The 23763-nt window shown below is 44.9% G+C and overlaps 1 protein-coding gene across 1 annotated transcript in view; it reads right to left on the bottom strand.

Moving 5' to 3' along the window:
* Nucleotides 1-23763, bottom strand: part of EML5 (EMAP like 5) — a 129104-nt gene that overhangs the window by 58341 nt on the left and 47000 nt on the right. Inside the window, exons 10-19 of the mRNA XM_045287615.1 lie at nucleotides 17242-17409; nucleotides 15498-15604; nucleotides 14872-14990; nucleotides 13278-13464; nucleotides 10022-10127; nucleotides 8750-8843; nucleotides 8362-8462; nucleotides 4835-5037; nucleotides 4106-4217; nucleotides 2665-2792 (exon numbers count right to left, since the gene is read on the bottom strand). Of these exons, the coding sequence (XP_045143550.1) occupies nucleotides 2665-2792; nucleotides 4106-4217; nucleotides 4835-5037; nucleotides 8362-8462; nucleotides 8750-8843; nucleotides 10022-10127; nucleotides 13278-13464; nucleotides 14872-14990; nucleotides 15498-15604; nucleotides 17242-17409 (1325 nt within the window). The remainder of the gene's footprint in view (nucleotides 1-2664; nucleotides 2793-4105; nucleotides 4218-4834; nucleotides 5038-8361; nucleotides 8463-8749; nucleotides 8844-10021; nucleotides 10128-13277; nucleotides 13465-14871; nucleotides 14991-15497; nucleotides 15605-17241; nucleotides 17410-23763) is intronic.

The following is a 23763-nucleotide window of genomic DNA, read 5'->3' as shown; positions in this document are numbered from 1 at the left end:
ATAATCAGAAGCAATAAAGGCCATATAATCTATTCCAAGTGTTTGAAGTGTGCGTGGGGTGGGGGTGGGGCTATGAACGGAGAACCCTAGACCTGGCAATGCGCTCTTCCTCAGGCGATCTTTACAAGATAGAAAGTCTCACCTCTCTCCAGTGGAGAGACTGGGGGTTTCAAACTGCTGACTTGGTGATCAGCAGCCCAATGCATAATCCAACCACCAAAAAACATAAACCCACACAAACAACCAGAGAGAACGTGTTGCTAGCAGACCCACTTTACCAGAAACACTAACACGAAAGGTCTTCTGGCTCTTTAATTAGCTGTAATCATTTTTCAAGGAATTCTCTTGAACTTTTAAGGTATAAGATCATTTGACCTGCAAACCACTGGCAGTGCTTTGCCTTTATTTCTAACACCTTTCTTGCTTTGTTATATATATATATTTGTAACTCAAGTGATTTTTTATGAAGGAACAGAAAAGTTTCAGGTTTTAGTCTCAAAAGGGTACATGATATTGCTGGACAGTGTGCCAAGCTATGTGCAAGCTGTGCTGGGATTCACAACTGAGCATGAAAAACCACGTGGACAAGAACACTCACACGTGTGGAAATGGGGAATCCTGGGGACAAAAAGGTCAAGAGGGCAAGAGCCTAAGAGCCCAAACACCTGTGGGCCCTGAGGAGGCCCAGAGTGGGCCCTGAGGGGCACGCCAAGCTGCACCTGTGTGCCCCCACCCTCTGAGCTGCCACAAGACCAGAGTCAGAGAGAGAAACTGGCATTCCCGCAGTCAGCCTTTAACACCTCTGGCGGGGGAGGCGTGGTTGAAGGTATTGGTTGACCCCATTGGTTGAGTTAGGCCCACCTGTGATGTTCCTAAGGTGGGTGTGTCCAAGGTATTGGTTTTACCTGGGCCTGCGGGGGTGGGGCGGGAAGCATTTTGTTCTATTTTACTGGATTGGCTAAGACTTCATATACAAGCGAGACAATATCGGAGAGAATCTTTATCTTGCTTCTGATGCAAAGAAGACTTGACATTTGAAATCTTTAACTCTATAAAAGATATCTGAAATAACAGCATATTATTGAGGACTTCTAAATATTTTCTCACCACTATGAAACTATGGCTATTTTTGAAAGTCCCACAAGTGGGTTTATCTGTTACTGACCCCATGCTAATGATACATACCCCATCAATGCTTTCCAAGAGATCAAAAGCATGCTAAATCCCATGCCTCCATGTTTTTTTCCCTTCAAAGGCATTTTACATACAGCTGATATTAAACAGAAAGAAGACTAATCTTGCTAATTAATCTGAGAGATCTTCAAAAAGTTTGTGGAAAAGCGGAATGAAAAGACAATGGAATTTCCCCACAAACTTTTGGAAGCCCAATTGTATACAATGTTCTGTCATGGGACTGCACATTCTCCTTGATACGTCAGGCTGCTCTACCCACATCGAAGCAGGTGCAGCGTTCTCCTTTCTGTACGCCACCGGCGTCTTAGCTGGGCTGAAATGGGAGTTGGAGAATCAGTAATTCTGAACTGACAAAGTAGTAATTCCTTTTCAGGAAAAAGAGAAACCAAAGCTTGGTCTTAACTATTAAGTTGAATGAGGACAATTTTTCATCAGGATAAATCCTACCTCATTAAATATGTTTTTGATTGATTTATATCCCTCCCTACTTTTCAGCAAAGAAAACATGGTAAGTACAGGGATACAGGAGTCTTGCACATAATGCTCCTCATCTCGCTGTGGGCCGGAACCAACCCGATGGCACCCACCAACAACGGCCAGGTAAAGGGTCATATGACCAGCAGCTGGTCATATTTAAATTTATATCTAAAATTTAAATATATATTTAAAATTTCTCCCACACACATTTTTGTTTTCGTCTTACAATGAACACCTTTTCAGCACTGATAAAGGTTTCCACGAATTGTTATGGACTGAACTGTGCCTTCCCCAAAGATCACAGACCTGACTCCCAGTACCTGTGAATGACGTCATTTACAAATGCGATCCCAGCAGATGCAATCAATTAAAAGGAGGCCACACGGAAGGACCAAGTAAAGACTGAGCTGCGGACTGGAGTGATGCCACCATAGACCAGGCACCAGTAGGGACTAGCAGAGCCTCTGGAGAGACCACTGCCCCGCTCACACTCTGCATGTGAGCCTTCAGAACACCTTTGTGCTTTAAGCCACTGGTTGGTAATTTTGTACAGCAGCCCTGGGAAACTAGTACAGGAATAAACCTTTGGCAAATATTCAGGCAGCATGAATTTTTCCCCTTTCCTAAGTGAAAAATGAGCTAAACAGTGTTACAGAAATATAATAGCTTTAAGCTGGACAAATATTAAATATTAAAAAAATAAATACAAAATAAAGGGAATGAATTATGTTAATTCCAACTGGTTTTCTTCACATTGGTCTCTAATTGGTGATAAGAAATTACATGAAAGTATCAGCAATTAATCCACCAGGCAGCAGGCATACTTGTTTATTGATTTTCACACATTTATAATCAACTTAATTTCTTATGTATATTAACAAGCTTTTCTTGATTAGCACAACACTGTTTTTCAGCACTATCAACTTTTAGTTTTTATGGGTGGAAGGAGCCCATGTTGTGCGCAGAAAAGCAGCACACTGGTGGTAGGCTTACCTGGACCAGTAGCGTGATCGGGCCACTTTTATCCACTTCTAGGATTTCGCCATTCTTTGTACCCACTAGAATATGGCCATGCCCTAGGGATATGGCACGTATGGATGGGTTATCTTCCAAGAGAAGGCCTGCAAGGGTAAACGGAGATTACAGCACAAAGCTTTCAAATAGTGCCAGTGGTGCTATTTCGACACTACAAATCACATTAGAAGGTTGCCTTCCCTATATTTTAAGAATTTTAATAAACACACTGTATTTTTTCCTCTCAAAAATAAGTCCACCTGATTTTATGGTCCTGTACTAGCCCCGATCCCTTGCCATCACTGGACAACCATTTGTTTGCCTCTCTTACTGGTCACTCCTTGCCCACCTCCTGCCCTGCATAACTCAGAAACAGCACGGCAACCACAGCAGAACCCTGCCCTGCCCCTGGGTTTCCGAGGCTATAAATCTTCATGGAACCAGAAAGCCTCGTCTGTCCCCTTGAAAAGCAGCTGTTGGTTTTGAACTGCTGACCGATTCTAACCCACTGCGCCACCAGGGTGCCTTTCCTGCCAGCCCTGCCTAGAGAATTTAACATAGCCTAATTCCTCATTTCATTCTGACCAAGGCCACACCCACTGAAGCCTGTCTTGGGTGAGGTGTGGCTGAGTGATAAGCAATGGAGAGCCAGCTTCCTCCCATCAAGAGCATCCATTGGGGAGAACAGACCCTGTATCATCAGCATCCTATGGAAAAAGGTATCAGGGAGCAGTGGAACTCAACCTAGTTTTTTTGGGTTTTTTTTGGGGGGGGGCGGGTTTCATCCCAGGAAGAAATTGTGTCAGATCTAATCAATGCGCACATGGTCAGGTCATTGGAAGGGGCAGCACGGGGCAGGAATGGAAGGTTGCAGGCAAACGTAGCTTGGAGAGCCTGGTGGGATGCACCGGAGGGAGACACGTGCTGAAAGAAAGGGCCAGGGGACAGGGCCCAAGAGGTCAGACTCATTGCCCTCAGGTAGAACTGTCCCTGTGAGTTTCTGAGACTGTTCACTCTTAACGGGAGTGGAAAGCCCCGTCTTGCTCCCACGGAGTGGCTGGTGGTTTCGAACTGCTGACTTTGCAGTTAGCAGCACTAACCACTGTTGTAACCACTGTGCCACCATGCCGAGTTTGCAGACAAGCTCCTGACAGCTGGTAAAAGTGATGCTCTTGTGGGTATTTCCTGTGGAAATTGTACAGCGTTCCAAAGGAGCGACAACATGCTGTCCTGGGTCGGCGTGTGACCATGTGCACCATTGAAAATCGAGCTTGCAAAGACAGCGATGAGTCTGGTACCCAGTTAAGCAGCTGCGGCCCTTCCAGGACACAAGGAAAAGCAGGCCCCAGGGGTTTGTGACCGAGCCTGCCGATGAGCAGTTCATCCCTTCTCCCACAAAGGAAACGGAATCCCAAATCACCTTTGGATCCGGGGGCCAGGGCCGCTCTTTTAATGGCGTACGTCTTGAGGCACCTCTCAAAGGCGTCATCCCAGAGAGCAACAACCCCGTCTTTCCCACCAGTGACGAATCCCTAAGGAAAGGAAAGGGTCAAGTTAATGAAGATCTAAACGTACTAAAAAACATCCTTTAAATGAAAACATTCTAGCTGAAAGGCTATGAGCAGCTAGAAGGGACCGCTTGTCCAGAGCAGGTGTTTTCCCTCCACCCCGGCATGGAATGGGACGGAATGGGACGTGCTCGATCGTTTGCAGGACACAGTAGAGGGTCTTCTTTGCCGACAGGACTTCCACAGAAGGGCTCCAGATTTCAAAGCCTGTCATTTCCTGCGGCCTTCATGACTTCATCTTTTGGCAAACGGAGGTTAGTAACAATCCCCGCTCCTCCTAGTGCACTTGGCCCAGCATTTGACACCAAGGAGGAGCTTATGAACTTAAGACAAAACAAACGAAACAAAACACAATGAAAAAACCCAACACAGCTGACTTACTTGACTTTGTCTTCATGAGTTTGCCAAGGGCGAAAACACGGCCCGGATGCCAGCCCTGGTCACGCGCCTGCCACACTGATGCCACACATCGTGGCTGAGCAGCCCAGCCAGGGAGACTGGAGAGGGCCAGTCGCTTCTGAGAGGGCTCGCTGCTCCGTGCCGGAGTCACGTTTGACCAGCAGTGTCTCCGGGCCACTCACCTTCTCCAGCGCGTGCATGCTGAACACGGGCCCGTCGTGCGCTTTCACGGTCTTGACGAGAAAGACGTCCCTCCAGATGCACACGTCTCCCGTGGACGTCCCCGAGAAGGCCATCTCTTCGGTCCACCCACACACCACGCACATCATGGTCTCGTTTCTCCCCAGTGTGCCTACGTAGCCTTTTCTGCCAATCAGGCCTCCCCCTGGTTGACAAGGAGAATGAGCACAGCACCACCGTCCCAAATGTACGCCGCGATAAAGCAGCCAAGGTTTCTTTTCTACTTGACAGAAGAGAACAACTCGTAATGACCGTGAGACACACAATGCATGGCCATCGACTCCATCCTGACCCACCGCGAGCCTCGGGGGCAGCGCAGAACTGCCCCTGTGGGTTCCTGCGACCACATCTTCATGAGAGTAACACGCTTCGTCTTTCTCCCGCACAGGGGCCGGAGGGTTCTCACCGCTGACCTTGTGATTAGCAGCAAAGAGAACAACCAAATTCCCTGCCATTGAGCCCATTCTGACTCATGGCAACCCTACAGGACAGGGTAAAAACTGCCCCTTTGGATTTCCCAAACTGTAACTCTTCTCGGGAGTAGAAAGCCCCATCTTTCCCGCGGAGCGGCTGGTGGTTTCAAACTGTTGACCTTGTGGATCTCAGCCCAGGTGTAAGCCAAGCCGCCAGACTCAAAGGCAGCAAAGATAAGGAGAGGTAAAAAGGGCACTGTCCCAATCAGGGAGGTGACCACCACCTGCCTGGTTGAGGCAGTCACACCTGCGGCTACCTTTAGGCTACCTTTCTGGCTAGGCAAAAACTTGGGCTAAATCCCTCTTCATAATGTTTTTCAACATTATGACATATTAAAGAATACTAAAAATATATAAATATAACAACCAACACTTGTATATCCACTACCAACATGAAAATAATTACCCCAACAATGGAAGGATCATACCAGCCCCATCTCCAGTCTTCCCCCCAACTATCTTGAAGGTCATGGTGGTCATTTTCATGCATTCCTTTGTGCGTCCACTACACGAGAGTATTTGTGAATGCTTAGTCAATGAGTCAACTTATTATTCATGTCTTAAAAGTTTCTATAAACACACTATTTTATATATATTCTTTTGTAGCTTGCTTTATTTACCGTTTGCTGTGGACATTTATACACGTTGACTCGCCCCTCTAGAAAACGCTTTTAAAATTGAATGGTTATGTAGTTCTACTACATGAACAGACTACAGTTTATCCGTTTCCATATGAATGGAGTTTCAGCTGTGTCTGAGTTTTCAGGAGTCCCGGTGGTGGTGCTGGGTAAGCATTAGACTGCAGACCACAAGGTCCGTGGTTCAAACCAACCAGTTACTCCACAGGGGAAAGAGGAGGCTGCCTGCTCCTGTACAGATGTTCTGGCTTGGAAACCCCCTAGAGGGTTGGTATGCGTCAGAATTGACTCGCCAGCAGTGAGTTGTTTCAACACATAAAAGATTCAATGCTTTTATATGTTAAGAAAGAGCTTAAGAAAGAGCACTGGACACTTCGTATTCAGACAAATGAGCTAAGTACGTGCTTCTCTTAGATAAGAACCCCCACAGCCAGGAAAACCGAAGAGAACCCATGGCCTACAAACAACCCCCAACTTGCCCTTCTGTGTTCTGTAAAGTTGCCCTCCCATTGTACGACAGAACCAACAGGGCAGCCACCTTCACTTGCTGAACGTCCAGCTTGTAAATGACCGAGAAGGTGTCAAGCCTTTCCGTGCACTTAATCAAGGCTAGAGACGCACTGTATGCGCCTGTGTCCTGATTCACCTCCCCATTCCACTGACAGTCCTACAGACACAGTTTAGAACAGATCTCTGTTGTAACCGGAGGGGTTGTCTGCCCCGAAGCCCTGACGTGTGCTTTCAGATGGTTCCGTTTTAGGTCTCATCAACCTTCGGGGGCCCAAAAGACACTCAATTGCAAACTCTTCATTTGAAGGCTATTTACTTTTTAAAGCTGTTATTTCCAACAGTCATTTGTTGATTTATTTTTTTAAAGACAGAAATAAAGCCCTGGTGTGCAGCAGGTTAAGCACTGCACTGTGAGCTGAACGGCAGGAATTGGAACCCAGCAGGCACTGTGAAGACAAAAGATGCCGCCGTCTGGTGCCATAAAGAATTACAGTCTCAGCTGACACCTAGGGCTCAAGTAGAAAGAAAATGTTTTGAGAAAGATGATGGCAACAAGTGTACACGTGCTTGACACAATGGATGGATGGATGGATTGTGATGAGTTCTACGAGCCCCCAATAAAATGATTTTTAAAAGAAAACAAAAAGAATTACAGTCTCAGAAACCCTAAGGGGCGGTTCCACCGTCCTCCGGGACAGCCCCGCCTTCACAGCAATTGGTTGAACTGCTGGGAGTGACCGAGATGCTCCATTGAAAAGCAGTTCATTTCAGTGCATGGAATCGCAAACGTGTGAAATTACTTCTTTTCACTCTGCAGGTGTGCATTATCCCGACTACGATGATGGGATCAGGTTTGAAGTCTTGGGGCTTGAAACCCGTTCATCCTGCGCAGTTGACAACCGGAAACGTATCCACTTGAAAGGGCGCTTCGCTCTGCAGCCTCTCTTCTTTCTCGTGACTCCGTGTACACCTAACAGACTTTGTCAGAAAGGATGCAACTTACTTAGCTTTCGATGTTACCTGTAAAACCTCCATAAGTATATTACTCTATTTGGAAAAGAGACAAATCTTTTCCCACTGTGACCTTGCATAAGACCGTACTTCCAGTTACAACTCACTGCAATAGCAATCCCTGACCATTTCTGCATCACTTAACATCGTAGAAAGAAGTATTAGAAAAATGTCCCATTCAGAATATGCCTTCAACAGAAGGAAGGCTTTTTAGACAGCATGGGATGAATCTCCAGAGGTAAATTCTCCAGCAAATATAAATCTACTATAAATACAGATAACCAAACCCAAACCAAACTCCTCACTGCCATTGAGTCAATGCTGAGCCAAACCTTGTGCGTTTCCAAGATTGCAACTATTTACAAGTGTAGCATGCCCAGTCTTTCTCCTGCAGAACCGTTGGTGATTTCAAACTGCCAACTATGTGGCTCGCAGCCCAGTGCATATAAATATAGATAAGAGACAAGAAAATAAAAATCCACACTTATTTACAATGCACCAAGATGATTGTGAATCGCTTAAAAAATAAAAATAAATTTGAACCTTTTTTTGGGGGGGGTAACTTGATTTCAAAAGTGATTCAGCCGTGGCCGAGTTTTTCTCAGGACCTCTTAGCCATTTTGCCCTGTGGTTGACATCTCATATCAGAGAGGGACTTTTGTCAAAATAAAAAAACACCATGATTACCGCTGAGGACAGACTTTGTCCGCATTTACCAATGTCCCTTTTCTGTTCCAGGAGCCAATACAGTGTGTAACACGTTGCTTCTGGCTAAAAGCCCTCCTAGAAGCCACTCGGCACTAAACAGCAAAGCTTTAAAGAGCGGCACGTCCTTACCTGCTCGGCGCCAAAACCTCAGGTGTTTGATTCCCGCGGTAATCAATCTGTCAGGCACGTAGGGGTTGATCTTCACAGCAAAGATCTTGTCTTTGCTCCCTCTGCAATACAGGCAAGCAGTGTTTTCCGCTGAAGGAGCCTCTCTGCCTCACGGCAGGTGCCCTGCCGTGCTGACCCGCTTGTCTCAGGTGTGAGCGGAGGGCGCGTGCCAGGACCACACGATAATGTGTTTGGTGGTAATGACGATGGCAACAGTAAAAGTTAACAGGTCTACTCGATTTCAAAGCTGTTCTGATTACAAACACCACAACCACCCTTCTGATTACAAACCCCCTTGAAGTCCAAAGTAATTCTGGTATGTTGCCAACATAATGGCACGTCTCCCTACCTGGCCAGGGAGAGCTTCTCGCCTTTCCTCCAGTCCCACAGCACAACTGTGTGGCTGTCGTCTATTCCCACCGAAGCCAGACGCTTCCCATCCGCTGTGGACATTGACCCGCGGAAGATGAGAAACATTCAGTATGTATTCAAAACCAAGAGCATTGTATTTAAGTTTTTATAAAATCATGTTGGCTAGATGGTAGGCATGCGTACAACTCTAACAAGCACCAGGATTCAGAAGAGGAGGAACCGGAACTGGGCCGATTGTCTCCATGAACACTTGCCTACTTTGCTATGGGACCAGAAGAATGGGATGGTGCCCAGCTGCCATTACCAAGTATTTTGATAAGAAATTCTGCAGATAAATACTGATAAAAAGGCAGGGGGATGCAGAACAGAATTTCAAATGATCACAGAATCCAGACTTCTTGGAGCCGTGGAGGTTAGCTGAGCCCTCTCTATATAGATTGCTCTAGAATTCTCTTTAAGCCACAGGAAAACAAGAACGTAGTGTAACTAGCTAACCATCTCTAAGGGATCAAACTGACCACAGGAGCTCGAACGATGAGGCAGGAACCTTAGGGGGCAGCTGGTTTACATTTGATGGGGGAGGACCAGCTCAGGAAAAGATGGAGAGGAAGGCCGGATAACTTGAAGAATAAAATGTCACTCCATTTTACATGTAGAAGCGATGTGTATTTTTGCTGTGTAACAACCGTGCTCAGTAACAACCGCTTTCTTTTAAGTAAGTCGGTTGAAGACGAGGCTCATCACATAACAACAAGGGCCCTCCCAGATGGTAATCCACCCCAGGTTACAGGAGTAAGAACTCCAGCATGGATTTTAGGGGGTCCTAATTCAATTAAGAACACGATCACTTCTGAGAACTATTTAGGAAATATTTTCATTCTCCCTCTTTTTTTTCTTAGCCTTTTTACCCTAAACAGTTCCAAAGCTTCCTCTGTGGCTATGAAACATTAACAGAACAGGGTTTGCCCAAAGCAGAAGATACACGTTGCTAGTGGTACTTGAGATGGTTTTAGGCGTTATGTACACATTTTATTGTACTAGAAACATGTTTCTTTTAATGGTACTAAAAATCATACTCATTTTATGATAATTATAAACTAGCTGGCAAAGTCACAGTTCATAGTTGGGATGACTTGGGATACCAGTGTACACATTTCATAACATGCCTGGGCCACCCAAAGTCTCACTGAAACACTCTGGGTTACCTCTGCATTGGGATCCTTCATACCGAGGCAGGAAATGACCTTACCTGAGAAATCAACAGCACAGACACCATACTGGTGGTAGCCCTTTAGGATTGACAATGGTTTAACGGTCTCTGTGTCCCATATGTGAATGGAAGGATCCCTCCCTACCTACAATAGGAAATAAATACAAGTTATTTTATGCCATGAAATTAGGTATTTTTCTTATCTATTAAAAGGAAATATAAAATAGGTCTTTCTATTAAAAAAAGCCAACATGGAGGATCACATTTCATGACATGAGGTGGGTGGGGGTGGGGGTGGGTAGCAGGTGGGAGATAGTCTTCTTTGTACTCTGTGCTCAGAAAGAAAATGAGACCTGACCTTGGAATGTCAAAACCCTCAAATAAAGTCCTTCAAAAATACTTGAAAAATCAAGACCATGTTTCATTCATTTGGAACACGCTTAAGAAGCATATTTATTTGAGAAGCCTGCACATGCAGAGAGCTGGGACTGGCTAGTGCTCTTAAAGAAGAGAACTCAGAAGCACTGGAGGCAGGAGAGCAGACAGTGTGAGCCGGAGCCTGGGGAGGCGGCTTGGTGCCTGCTGGTCAGTGAAACCATCAATAGTGGAGCTTGTGGCCTGTGGCCCAGGGCTTTCTTGTAGCAGATCGGCTGTTATTTCATCTGACCTCTATTCATGAAAGTCCTCATAGCACACTCATCAATGGCCAGTTTCCCTAAGTGTCCTGTAGTCCTAGGATCATTTTGAACCCCTTTCCACAGTTCAGGGGCGCCGAAGGGCTTCAAGAGACGCCCACCTACACTTCTGATTAGTTCTCCCCCTCGAGTCAATAACCCAACAATTTGAACACATTGGGTTATGCAGGGTTCTTTTCTGGGGGTTGATTTTGTTTTAAAATTTTATAGTTTCTTACTTCTCTGGTGAACAATCCCTGCAGATCAAATCCCAGAAGAATCTTTGTTCTTTCTACTAAGACACTTCGTTTATTTTTGCAGCACCAACGTTGGCCTTTAAAGTCCCTCTGAGTTTCTTTGTTTTGTTCTTGCAGTCCTTGCGCCGTTTGTCTTCTTGTACAGGCCATGTCTTGCAAGTCTGTGTTTAAGTTCATTTTTCTTTGCAGAATCCAAAGATTCGTCAACCATGCCAAAGCCAGTAGTCTTGCCACCACCAAAATGGGTTTTAAATCCAAATACAAAAATGTCCTCTGATGTAGTTTGGTATATTTTGGCTAGTTTTCCACAAATTTCACTATCACTTTCCCAGGGTCAAGGGCATCAATGACCACTTGTCACTGAAGTCATCAGTTGGTGTGTTAGTCCGGGTAGACCAGAGAAACAAATTCATAAACACGCCTAGGTATGTAAGGGAGAGGTTTATATACAAGAAGAACATTGAGAAGACATCCCAACCCAGTCCAGTCAAAGGCCATATTAGCCCATATGTCTGATACCAATCCATAAAGTCCTCCTCAGACTCACGAAACACATGCAATGAAGCCAAATGCAGGACGATCAGAAGCCAGTGGACAGAAAGTCTTTGGGTCCAGTGGCATTGTAAGCATCTCATCGCCGGCAGGGGTCTCTCTGTGGCTTCTCCGGCTTCCGAGGTCTGGTTGGGTCCATGTGGCTTGTCTTCTGCAATGTCTCCCATGGAGTAACAGAGAGAGAGTGTCTTCCACCTCCAAGGAGGAAGTACCAGATTTCCCAGAATTCTCAGGAGAAGGCCATGCCCACACAGAAGTCTCCATGACCACCTCCAGATTGACCACCTAGCCTCCACCAGATTAGGTGACTACCACAGTTGGTCATGAACTTCCTAGTCTGGATAGTGACTGTGTCATTCATGATGGTGGAGTACGCACCCATGCGGGGATCTTTCATCAACTGTGCTCTTCCCTTTGACACTTTTATGCATGATACAAGACCTTTATGTATGATGCATGCCTCCCCCAACTTCCTCCTGTAAGGTCAACAACTCATCCCTCTGAAGGGGCACAGGTAACCATCCCTATATTCCGGTGCTATGGTACTTGATGCATATCTCGACACTAGTAGTTTGAATGAGGGGGTGGCTAGGGGAGGAATCTGTCTCTCGGGGGACACTTGGCGATGTCGACACACATTTGGCAGCCACAACTGGCAGAGGGGTTCCAGTGCATCGAGCAGGTAGATGCTAGGAGTGCTGTAACACCTGACAACATGGCAGGCTGGTCGCCCACAATGAAGAATGACCCAGCCAAAAGTGTCAACAGAGACTGAGAATCCCCGCTCTATAGTTACGACGACGCCTGCCTACGTTCAATGGAGCGAAGGTACCCAACGCGGGCCTTCCTCCCAATCACTCTTCCACTCCAGCCCAAGGCTGCAGCCCTGGGCCAGTCCATCTCGTTGAGGACCATAGGCTTAGGCTTATGGTCTTAGGCTGACCCTCTGGGCAAAGATGGACCGAATGATGCAACCTGAGCCCCCACACTCCCTAGCGGTAAGAAGATGTTCAGAGTGCTTGAGCCAGAGAGGATAAGGGCGCTAATCTTTACAACTAATTAGCTGAATGCTCTTATTAGATAATGTCTCCAACTTAAAGTGCCTCAATGGGTAAAAGAGGGGGGAAAGCTGACTGTGATGCACCCTTCCTGATGGACTGACCCATTGGATTGTATGAAGGTTAATTATAGATCAATAACAAACCAAATAAAAGCGAAGAAAATACACACACACACAAACCCCAAGGGAAAAGAATTTCTCTCTTAAACAAATCTGTCAAGTATTTGTTTCTAGAATTCTATTAACATCACTCCTTCCCGTTCTTCTGTGAGATGACCCATAAAGAGAGGTAGCAATTAAGACTTTTCTCTGTATTTTCTACTTTAATATTTGTGTTTTTAATTTGGTAAATGTGAATATGTTATGATCAAGGCTGCAAAATAAAACATAGTCCTCTTGTTTGTCACAGAAAAAGTTAGATCATTTATAATCTGAATTACTCAACCTGAACCCGATTTCTAGTTATGTCTTTTTTTAAATCCTTTTTACTCATTGTGAAAAATTTTAAAAGGGAGAAGTTTAAGTGTTATTCTAACTGAAAGAAGCCAAGCCAGAGCTCTGGGTGACAACTGCAAATTAAAAAAAAAATAATAATACAGAGAGTTCCCCCCCAAACTAGAAGGGAAACATTTCGATAAATTTGATTAACAGCCTGAAACTAAAACTAGCCTAAAAGAATTCCGTATTCTTCACTCTTTAAAGTACAAAAGGTGTATCCAGAGGTGGAATAACCTAGGACAAGGTCAACCTACCTGGCCTGTTGCCACATAGTCTTTCAAAGGATGGAGGGCCAGGCAGAGAATGTCATCATCGTGCCCCAGGTAAAAGCGCTGCGTGTTCTGCTGTCGGTTATAAATGACCCCCACTGCGGCCACGTGGTACACGATCTCACCAATTTGAGTGTAAAACAGATTGCTTCGACAGTCATAACCTCTGTAACTAGTAGAGAGGGCAAGAGCGCAGTCAATTAACCCTGGCCTTTCCACAGTCAATCTGGAGTACACAGAGCTCAAGACGCTGGTTCCCTGAGAGCCCTTCAATTTCCAGCTTTAAGAAATGGGAAATCATTCCAAGAAAATAATGTGTATCTCAGGCCCCATAAACTTGTAGGAACTGCTTTGATTTCAAACAGCCCCTAAATCCAAGCTGTCATATTGAAAGAAGTAATGTGTAAAATACTGCACCCATACACTGCTTTTCATGCGCGTATAATATTAAACGTGTATACGATACAACCAGGTACTTTTTAAAAATAAGAGTGTACGGAAAGCAACGTACACCTGCACTTGCCTGTATTTGTGAAGAACATGTATCTGAAGCTACGTAGCAGCAGTGATGGCCTGTGGTGGGGGAAATGCTGGTGGGGGGTGGGGAGCACCAGCAGCTGGGAGATTTCCAAAATATACCCTTTCCCACACACTACTGAACCAGGGAATACAATACATGCTCCAAAAGTAAATCTTAAAATATTATACACATGTAGGGGGAACATAGCTAAAGGTCCTTGAAAGGGTCATTATAACATCATTTATAACAACCTTTCCTGGAGCTTCAAATCTGTATAAATTACAATTGGGCAGAAATACGCCATCTGTTCAAACAGTGGAGTAAATAAATGTTCATCAGATCAATGCCTTCCACATTCTTGAAAAGTGTCATCAAGCAGGTAAGGCAATGAGGGCTGGAAGAGGGTCACGGGGGTGTGTGTGCGTGTGTGTGTGTGTGTGTGTGTGCGCGCGCGCGCGCAGGACTGAACATTCTGTTGTTGCCAGTCTGAGAGGTGAGGTCTCAGATGTTCTCGGAATCCAGAAACGGCCCTTTATTGAGATGAGAATATGAAGACCCCAAACGCTACAAGCCCACGAAGCCGCACTGCCATTCCAAGCAGGGTGTTTGAGGGAGGCGACGGCGTCTCCTGCTCAGAGAAAGACGCCCATTAACTTTTACACATGTCGTGAGCACTCATACTGCATCCAAGGAGCCCTGGGGCCGCGGTGGGTTGTTAGGTGTTGGGACCGCTGTGTGGTCAGTGGTTCAAATCACTGGGTGCTCCGTGGAAGAAAAAGGAGGCTCTCTGCTTCTGCAAAGATTTGTAGTCGTGGAAACCCTGGGTAGTCACTTTGAGTCAGAATTGGGTCGATGGCAGTGGACTGGGTTGTGTAATGTGTTTATTACGTGTCAAAAGCTCTAAGTCACCACAAACACTCACTCATCTGAACTCTAGAAAGTGGACACTGTGACTCTGTCTGTTTTACAAATGGGGAAACAGAGGCACAGAAAGATTAGTCACTTGCTCAAAAGTCCGAACCACACCCCCACCAAGTAAGTGCAAAGCAGCTGCTGTACCCATGGACGAAATGCAAGCGGAGGCTGTCTCCTGGGGCTCTCTCTCTTCTTTTAGAAGTAGCACTTCTTTGTTTCTCTTTGCATTGCTCTTTAAGCTGAGGTAGATCTTCTTTATAAACCTTTGAAAAACACCCAAAAGGAGGAAGACTCTTACAACATGCAATGATCCAGGCGTTTGCAGGCTCCTGATAATAACGTTCCTCCACTGTGGTCCCTGTTGATTATTCTAGATCTAACGAATGTCTTACCTGAGAATGCACTTTATGAAATGTCCTATGCAGAAGACAAAATGACATGTGTCTTCTACCCATCACACAGACAAATACATATGTAGTGTTACAGGAAACCTTAATCCTTCATAAATTAGTGTAAAGGAAATAAATGGATGTCAACCAGATATATAGGGCAATACGTTACAAACCCACATAACAAACCAGGCACTTACTGTAAAAGGATTATTTTACGGAAGTGTCCTTTACTCTTAAAGGAAGAAAACTGAAATAACCACAAAAGGGTTGGAAAATTCCAAGCAATAGATGACAATAGATGAGCAAAGGCGGAAGAACAAGGGAATATGAATCTGCACATTTCTAGGGGGAAATTGCCTCGTAATAAAGCAAAATTACCTGTCGACGGTAAGTGAGCTGTGTTTCTTGTTCAATTTCAGAATCCAGTTCTGGAACATCAGACAGGTCTGAATCTGATTCATCACTATTAGAATCAGCCAGACTTTCTGTAATTTTTAAAAATAAAATGAGGTTTAAAAAAAGGGCTCCTTTATCAAAACCAACAACAAAACAAACTCCCTGCCCTTGAGTCTGTCAACTCACAGCGACCCTACAGGACAGTGTAGAACTGGCCCTGTGGTGCTGAGATTGTAACTCTTTAAGAGAGTTGAAAACCTCAACCTTCTCCCATGGAGTGGCTGGTGGTTTCAAACTGCTGACCTTGCAGTCATCAGCCCAATGCAGAACCAAACCCAATGAGTAAAAGCTAGCATCAGTGCCCAGCTATCAGACCGCATAGCTTCTGGGGTCTTAAAAGGCTTGTTTCCAAACAAGCAGCCGCTTACGTGAGATGTCAACTAAGTCTACATGGAAGAAGCCCACCAACATTCATAACACAAGGATTGCAAATTATACAATCACAAGCTGAAGGCGGGACTAGTATCAGAGCCTGCATGGTGAGATTCTGGTTTTCGGAAGGCTATGGATGGATGACAGTGGGAGCCCAAGATACATTTGCAAGTTCTACACAGGAAATAAGTCTCCAGGGATTTCCCTCCATCTGTCATGGAGGGATGGGAATAAACCGAATAAACTGAATAGGAGATCGAAACGAAAAACCTGACTTGAACAGTTAAAACGCTGTCACTTGATACCCGCTGTGACACCTTTGGGGCCTGATCTGGTTTTCAATATTTTCTGTGTTTTTGGTTTTGTTTCATATTGGGGTTTATCTCTGGTGTATCTTGCTATCGTGGGCAGCCCTCTTGAATTTATGTTACATGTTTTTCTGTGTTTCAGTCTATGAACCCCAGAATTGATGAACCTAGAGAGACAACAAGCAGATAAGGGTTCCGGGGGGACATGGTGGGTAAGGGGAGGGGTGAAGGGCAGCTGAGATCAAGGAGTTCAAGGAGGAAGCGGAGGTTTTGAATCTGACTGTAGCAGCTACTGTACAACGCTGCTTGATGTGATTAAACTGTGGAATAGTCTGTATGTGCTTCCAATAAAACGGTTTTGAAAAAAAGGATAATGAGTTTTAGGGAAGGACTAAATATTTTAAGCATAAACAATTTTAACAATAAAAGCTATCAGCAAGACGTGGAGATGGGCCGTGAGACGAGCAAACGGAATGCTCTATGCAAGTGACACGGAGCCAGTCGTATTCTCAGGGCTCTCCCTCCCCACTCACGGCACACTCAGTCCCTCCCAGGGCTCCGACTGCGACAGGTCAAACTCCAAGGTCTGCACCAAGACAGGTGACTACAGCCGACCGTGAACACGGCAAGTAGCTGAGACGACTAGGTGCAACCGGGGCCTGAGTCTGAAGTCACTCGTGTCTAAAGAACTCAGAGAACACCTGGATGCGATTCCCCCGGGGATCACATTAGATGTCAGTGTTGCTAAGGGAACGGTTTCTTCAGGCATCATTTGCTGTATTTAAATGCAAGCAAAAGAGCTCTGCCTTCCATGCTCTGGGACATTGGACTTGAAATAGGGACCTGGACATTTTCACGTAAAATGTCCATACTAGCAAACTCGATGGCTAGGTTTTGAAGCTCGGTTCCACTCTGAAATGGCCAGGACTGAGGCTCTACTGAGGTTATTTGTCAGGGAGGCGGTCCAGGTTGCTTGTGCTGCTCACCTTGGGGTGCTACATGAAGAGAGTCTTTCAGCTTCCTCTCAGGAATGAACTTCCACTGAAAGACCGAGTGGTCCGCTCCACCAATGGAAATAACCCACTGATGGTCATGGGACCATCTGACATTAGTTACGTGTGCCGAATGGCCGATGTATTTCTTAAACTTGGACCCTGTAACGGAAAAACTCTCTTTAACTTGATGAATGAGTGTCAACACAAATGATTAGATACCCCTTCAAATCACAACTTCTAGACCTGTATCCCCTTCCGCCGGCTTAACAATTACAATCAAAGAAAAAGAGTTAACGGAAACATGTGCAGGATGAATAAATGAACTTACAATATTAGACACAAATATTTTGTTCTACTAATTATAATAGACTTTGGCAGGAACTATGTGGCCATCGGGCACCCTTTTATTGCTTTGAGAAAAGCCAGCAATCTCGAGGGGATCAGCTATTTTTCATAGTAAGAAGATAAAGCGTTTGGTCTTGTGGCCTTTAATCTTAAGTAACACTGAGAGGACCAGAGTCTACTCCACCTCTGCCCTCGTTATTCTCAACCCAAGTATCCAGTGGAACGTTTTTACTATGCGTGTCACTGACAAATTCTAGCCCAGTGATTCCAGCAACACATGCGGATTATTCACTATGAGCAGACTGGACTTACGCCAGGAGTTCCAGGTTGCCTTAACATACAAAATCTAAACAGTGTAATACACTATATTGATCAGATAAAAGATTAAAACATATGGTCATCTCAACAGATGCAGAAAAGGCCTTTTCCATGATAAAAGCCCTCTACAAACTACTCATAAAGAAGAACTCCCTCAACCTGATGTAGAGCATCTATACAAAGCTGCCGTCTACATGATACTTAATGATTCAAGAAAGCAAGCCTTAAAATCAGGGACCAGACAAGGCCATCTCTTCTCACTCCTTCTACTCAGTATCACCCCGGAGGCTGGAATCAGAGCAATCAGACAAGAAGAAGCAGAAGCAGTGGGCCTCTGGAAGGGAAAGGGAGAAAGGAATCGTACCTACTTGACCCGGCATGAGTGCGTAGGGAGAAAATCCTAAGGAATACACATGCACACACACACACACACACACAAGAGGAGAAAGAATCAACAAGGTGAACAATATTACAGAACAGGAGACCCACGGACAGAATCCTGGGCACTTCTATACAGTAGCAAGGAGCCATCCAAACACAAAATGAAGAATTCGACTTATAAATGCCTAAAACACAACAAAATACCTAGAAATAAAAATGGAACAAAAAATGTGGATGCTGAAAACCATGAAACGTCATTAGAAGAAATGCAAGGAGATTTGCATCAGTGAAAAAGCGATCACGACTTCATGGAGGAAGATGTGATTGTTAAGGCAATAAGGCAACAGTCCCCCAATGGATACAGAGTCAGTGTCGACGTCATCACAGTCCCAGCCGGCTTTTGGCAGATTGACAAGCTGGTCTAACATTTATGAGACCCCAGGTAGCCAAAAGAATCTTGCAATGGCCGAGCAAGATGAGAGAGCTCACACACCCCCATTTCAAAGCTGCATTAACCAAGACTGTGTGGCGCTGGCACAGGACGGGCATGGATAGATGTAACACAGATAAGAGCCCAGGGAAGAAGTCACACGTTTACTGTTAATTGACCACTGGTTTTCAATGCGACAGTTTAATGGGAGAAGAAATAGTCTTTTCAGCACTTGGACACCCAGATATCCACATTCTGAAGGATGCATTTGGATCCTGTTATGACTTATGTCCCCCTCTCCTGAAATATGCCTCAGTTGGTTAGGCCATAATTTTCTGTCATTATCCCCCACTTTGTGATGAGGTCCTTGTCCTATGTTGTCCATCCTAACCTTGGCGACGAGAATGAAGTGGGAGTGAGAGCTATGTCAATGAGGCAGATGCAGACTATAGGATAAATTGTATTTTGAGTCACTTTCTTATGAGATTAAACGACTGAGCACATCAGAGAACCCTATGATCACCAAGAAAGATTCTGATCCAGGAACAGAGGATATCCTTTGGGCCTGGGGCCCCTGAGCTGGGAACCCTTTGCACCCAAGATCGATGTTAAAACATATGGAAGTCTGCAGGGATGCCAAACGGAATCAAGAACGTTCTTCCAGAGCTAACACAGAGCGAGAGCCTTCCCTAGAGCTGGTGCCCTGAGTTTGGATTTACAGCTTCCTCAACTATGGGAAAACAAAATTTTGTTTGTTAAAGCCAACTACCCTGTTTCCCCGAAAATAAGACAGTGTCTTATATTAATTTTTGCTCTTATTTTCTTTTGGTCTTATTTTCAGGGAATGTCTTATTTTTCCATGAAGAAGAATATGGTACACACTTATTGTTTATTGTTTATTAAAAAAGACCTCGCACTTCCTGTCTGCTTCGGCTGTGCTGCAGCTAATAGTGAGCTGCGCCCGCCGCTACGGTCCAGAATACAGAGTTACAGTAGCTCCTGGGGGCCTTATTTTCGGGGAGGTCTTATTTTGGGGGGTGCCTTATATTTCAACAAGAGAGAAACTGTAAGTAGGTCTTATTTTCGGGGAATGTCTTACTTTTGGGGAAATGGTATTTATGATACTTCTGAAACAATAGCTCGAGATAACTAAACAGACTCCTACCTCACATATGTAAAAATGAACTCCAATTGAACAAAGACTTAAAGGTCTGCGTTATAACCATAATCTCTTAAAAGAAAAACTTAACGTAAACACTTACAACCTTAAGGTTTTTTAGATAGGGCACCAAAAGCAAAAGAAAAATCAGACGGGGTGTCATAATTTAAAAAACAAAACAAAAAAAACAACATTTATGCTTCCAAGGACAAGAAAGTAAAAAGTCAATCCAGAGAATGGAGTAAATAATTGCAAATCATATATAAATATCTGATAAGGGTTTAAAATCCAGGACATACAAAATATTCCCACAACTCAGCAATAATAAAATAAACAACCTAGTTCCCCTCAAATAAACAAGGTACTGAATACACATTTCTAAAAATAAGACCTATGAAGAGTCCATCAGTACGGTAAGAGAAGTCCAACATCATCGCTTAGTAGGGAAATACAACCTAACTCACCATGAGACACTGCTCGACACTCACTGAAACGGCTAGAATAAAAGGCAAATAACAGCAAGCGTTGGCAAAGATGAGGGGACGTTGGACCCCCTCGCCTATAGGATGAAAAATAGCACAGCCACTTCGGAAAGTGTGTCAGTTCCTTAAAAATGTCAGGATCAAACCCGGCCTTCCACTCTTAAGTACATCCCCCAAAGAACAGTACAGCACAAACACCTGTACCTGCAGGTTTACCAGCTTACTTCTAATAGCAGAAACAAACCATCCAAATGGCCACCAACAAAGGAATGGATAAAATAAAACATGGGGCATCATATAATGGAATACTATTTGTCAGTAAAGAGAAATGAAGCACTCAGATATGCTCCAACTCAAATGAGTGTTGAAAAGAATCAGAGAAAGAACCCCGGTAATGTGATTCCATTCATATGAAAGATCCCGAACAAGGAAAGACTGGGAGAGAAAGAAAGTCGGTCAGTGGTTCCCCAGGGTGTGGGGATGGGGGGGACGGGCAGTAGCAAGATCTTTCTTTTAAGGGCGATGAAAATGGTCTGGTACAGACAATGGTTGTGGTGTACAACTTTGTGAATATGCTAACAATAAGCGAACTGTGTGTACATTGGCAGAGTGGATTTTGTGATTTAAAAATTTTGTAATTTCTTTGCTTAACACTCTCCAATGATCCCTCATTCTTCTCTGAGTAGTCAGTATCCTTACAATATCCTTACAGTATCCTTACAATCCTTATAGTATCCTTACAGTATCCTTACAGTATCCTTATGGCCCCCCATCACCTCTTTCCTCAGCCTCTTCTCTGTAGCTACACTGGCCCCCTTCAAGTTCCTTGCACTAAACCAGGCACACTCTCCCATTAAGGCTTGATGTGGATGGCTGCCTTTGGCCGAACATAGTGTTTCCCCAGATATTTTCTTGGTTCTACCCCTTCACCTCCTGGAAGTCTTTGCTCATCACTTTACGGTGGCTGTTACTTGAATGAGGTGCCCGCACAGCTGGCTCTGACTCGTCATGATCCTAACTACAACAGCACAAAACACGGCTTGGTCACGAGCCATCCTCACCACGGTCAGGTTGGAGCCCACTGCTGCCGTCACTGTGTCCCACCCATCTTGCTGAAGGTCTCCTGCTCTTTCTGCTGACCTTACCCACAGGACGTCCTGTCCAGGGGCGCTCCCTCCTGAGACCAGGTCCAAAGTACCTGAGATGACGTCTAGCCAGCCTGGCTTCTCAGGAGAATTATGACTGCACTTCTTCCGCGAGAGTCGGTTGTTCTTCTGGAAGTCTATGGTGTGCATTGCGTCACCGGCACCATCATTCAAGCACATAAACGATCCCCCAGTCTCCCTTCCTCACTGTCCAGCCGTCATCTGCACACGCGGGGACGGAACATGTCACGGTTGCGTTAGGTGCAAAGGGTCATCGTCTCTCTCTTCTAAAAAGGTCTCTGTGGCAGTTTTGCCCAATGCAACACGTTTACTTCTTGACAGCGGTTTCCATGAACAAGGAGCTCCGGTGGCACTGTGGGTCAGGCAATGGGCTGCTAACGACAAGGTCGGCAGTTCAAACCCACACGTGCCTCTGCAGGAGGAAGACGAGGCTGTCTGCTTTATAACAGTGTGCAGTCTCAGAAACCCCATACAGTGTTTCCCAAAGTGGGTGACGCTGCGCTGAAACAGTCCAGGACGGGCTGTAGACACATTTCATCCTGGGTGAGAGAGGGCAGAGTCCAAAAGCTTTCAATTGCTTTGTTTTTTCTGAAGAGGGGCGAGAGGTCACATTAAGTTGGGGCACCTGTGCTCGATGGGGTTGCTATGAGTGGGAATGGCTTGGTGGCAGTGGGTGGGTGGGTAGGCTTCCAGGGGCAGTGACTGTGGGTCCAAGCACAATGAAATTCCCGACAACGTTCATCTTTTCTCCATTCATCAAAGGGTTGTCGAATGGTCCAGTTGTAAGGATTTCTGTTTTCCTTACATTAAATTGTAATCTAAACCAAAGGTGGTATGTAATCTTTGATCTTCATCAATCGTAAGTGCTTCAGCTCACTGAGTACTCCGCATAGTCGGGAAGGCTGTTATCTTTAAATTGCACATTGCTAACTACCTCCCTCCAATCCGGATGCTGTCTTCTTCATCTAGCCCGGGTTCTTGCATTATTTGCTCAGCATACAGTTGGACTAAATAGGGTGAAAGGACACAGCCCGATGCATACTTTCCTTGATTCCAAACCAGGCAGTCTATCCTCGTGGTATCTGAACAACTACCTCTGAGTCCATGCGAGGTTCCATGCGAACCAATGAAGTATTCTGGAATTCCTACTCTTCTCCACATTACCCGTCGGTTTGATGATTCGCACGACTGGATGGCTTTGAACAGTCAACAAACACACGTAAACATTCTTGTGTTATTTTCTGCTTTCAGCCAAGATCTATCAGATGTCAGCAACGAGAGCCTTCATGTCACATCCTCTTGCTGACTCTGGCTTGAATTCCTGTTGCTGCGTTGCTGCAAAGGCTTTCAAACTGTCTTCAGTAAAGATGTGGCTGGATGAGCAAAGAGCAGTCCTAGATATTATTATATTTAACACTGCAACCTGCCTCTAGGCCACTCCCTTCATCCTTCTTTCGCATTCATAGCCCTTGCAAACAAACACAAAGTTTACATATTTATTATACTGATGTAATTGCCTGCCTCCCCTGCACCTTCCATTCACCCCATCTAAGAGCTATGAAGTTTTTTCTATTGTGTGCATCAATTTGATATCACAATTGGTTAAAAATAATACCTGACTTTTAATATTCAAAGCTTTCCAACCCAACTCCTCCTTTTAATTTAAGCACCACTCTCGTAGCATCTATTCTACAGAGAAAACTACTGCTCTTATTGATTTTCCCAACCACCTCTTTTGTTTGAGGAGGGGAGGGCGGGGCTGGAGGTCAGCTCCAAGGAAGATCTAATGATAATAATTAGCTGACTCCTCATTAAGCCCTTCTCTTCATAAAAACTTGTTTTAAAAGCCTGAAGATACTGCCAGCAAAAAATAGGTCAGCCATACTATAACTATAGGACCTTTAAACACACACACACACACACACACACACACCGCCAGGCACGCACAACCACACCACAACACACTAAAACAAGCAAAAAAACTGCCCAATTTTTGTCAGGTGAGCAACTATCAATCATGACCCTGAGGACTTTCTACCATATATTCCGTAAGAACGATCTCTAATATAGAAACAAGATGGACAACTCAAAAAGCAGGCCCTCCTTCAGAAAAATATCTTTTAAGAGGTGTGATTTTCAGTGACATATTTCTCTCACATTTAAGAATCAGGGCTTTCAGATACAATAATAATTTATAAATTATCAAGGGTGCATGGGGGAGAGGGGAGGAGG

The sequence above is a fragment of the Echinops telfairi genome, unplaced genomic scaffold (assembly GCF_000313985.2).
Source record: "Echinops telfairi isolate 266 unplaced genomic scaffold, ASM31398v2 ScPeMD7_18;HRSCAF=68, whole genome shotgun sequence".
Classification (NCBI taxonomy): domain Eukaryota; kingdom Metazoa; phylum Chordata; class Mammalia; order Afrosoricida; family Tenrecidae; genus Echinops; species Echinops telfairi.
The sequence above is the reverse complement of the archived record's forward strand: the minus strand, read 5'-3'. Positions and strand labels throughout refer to the sequence as shown.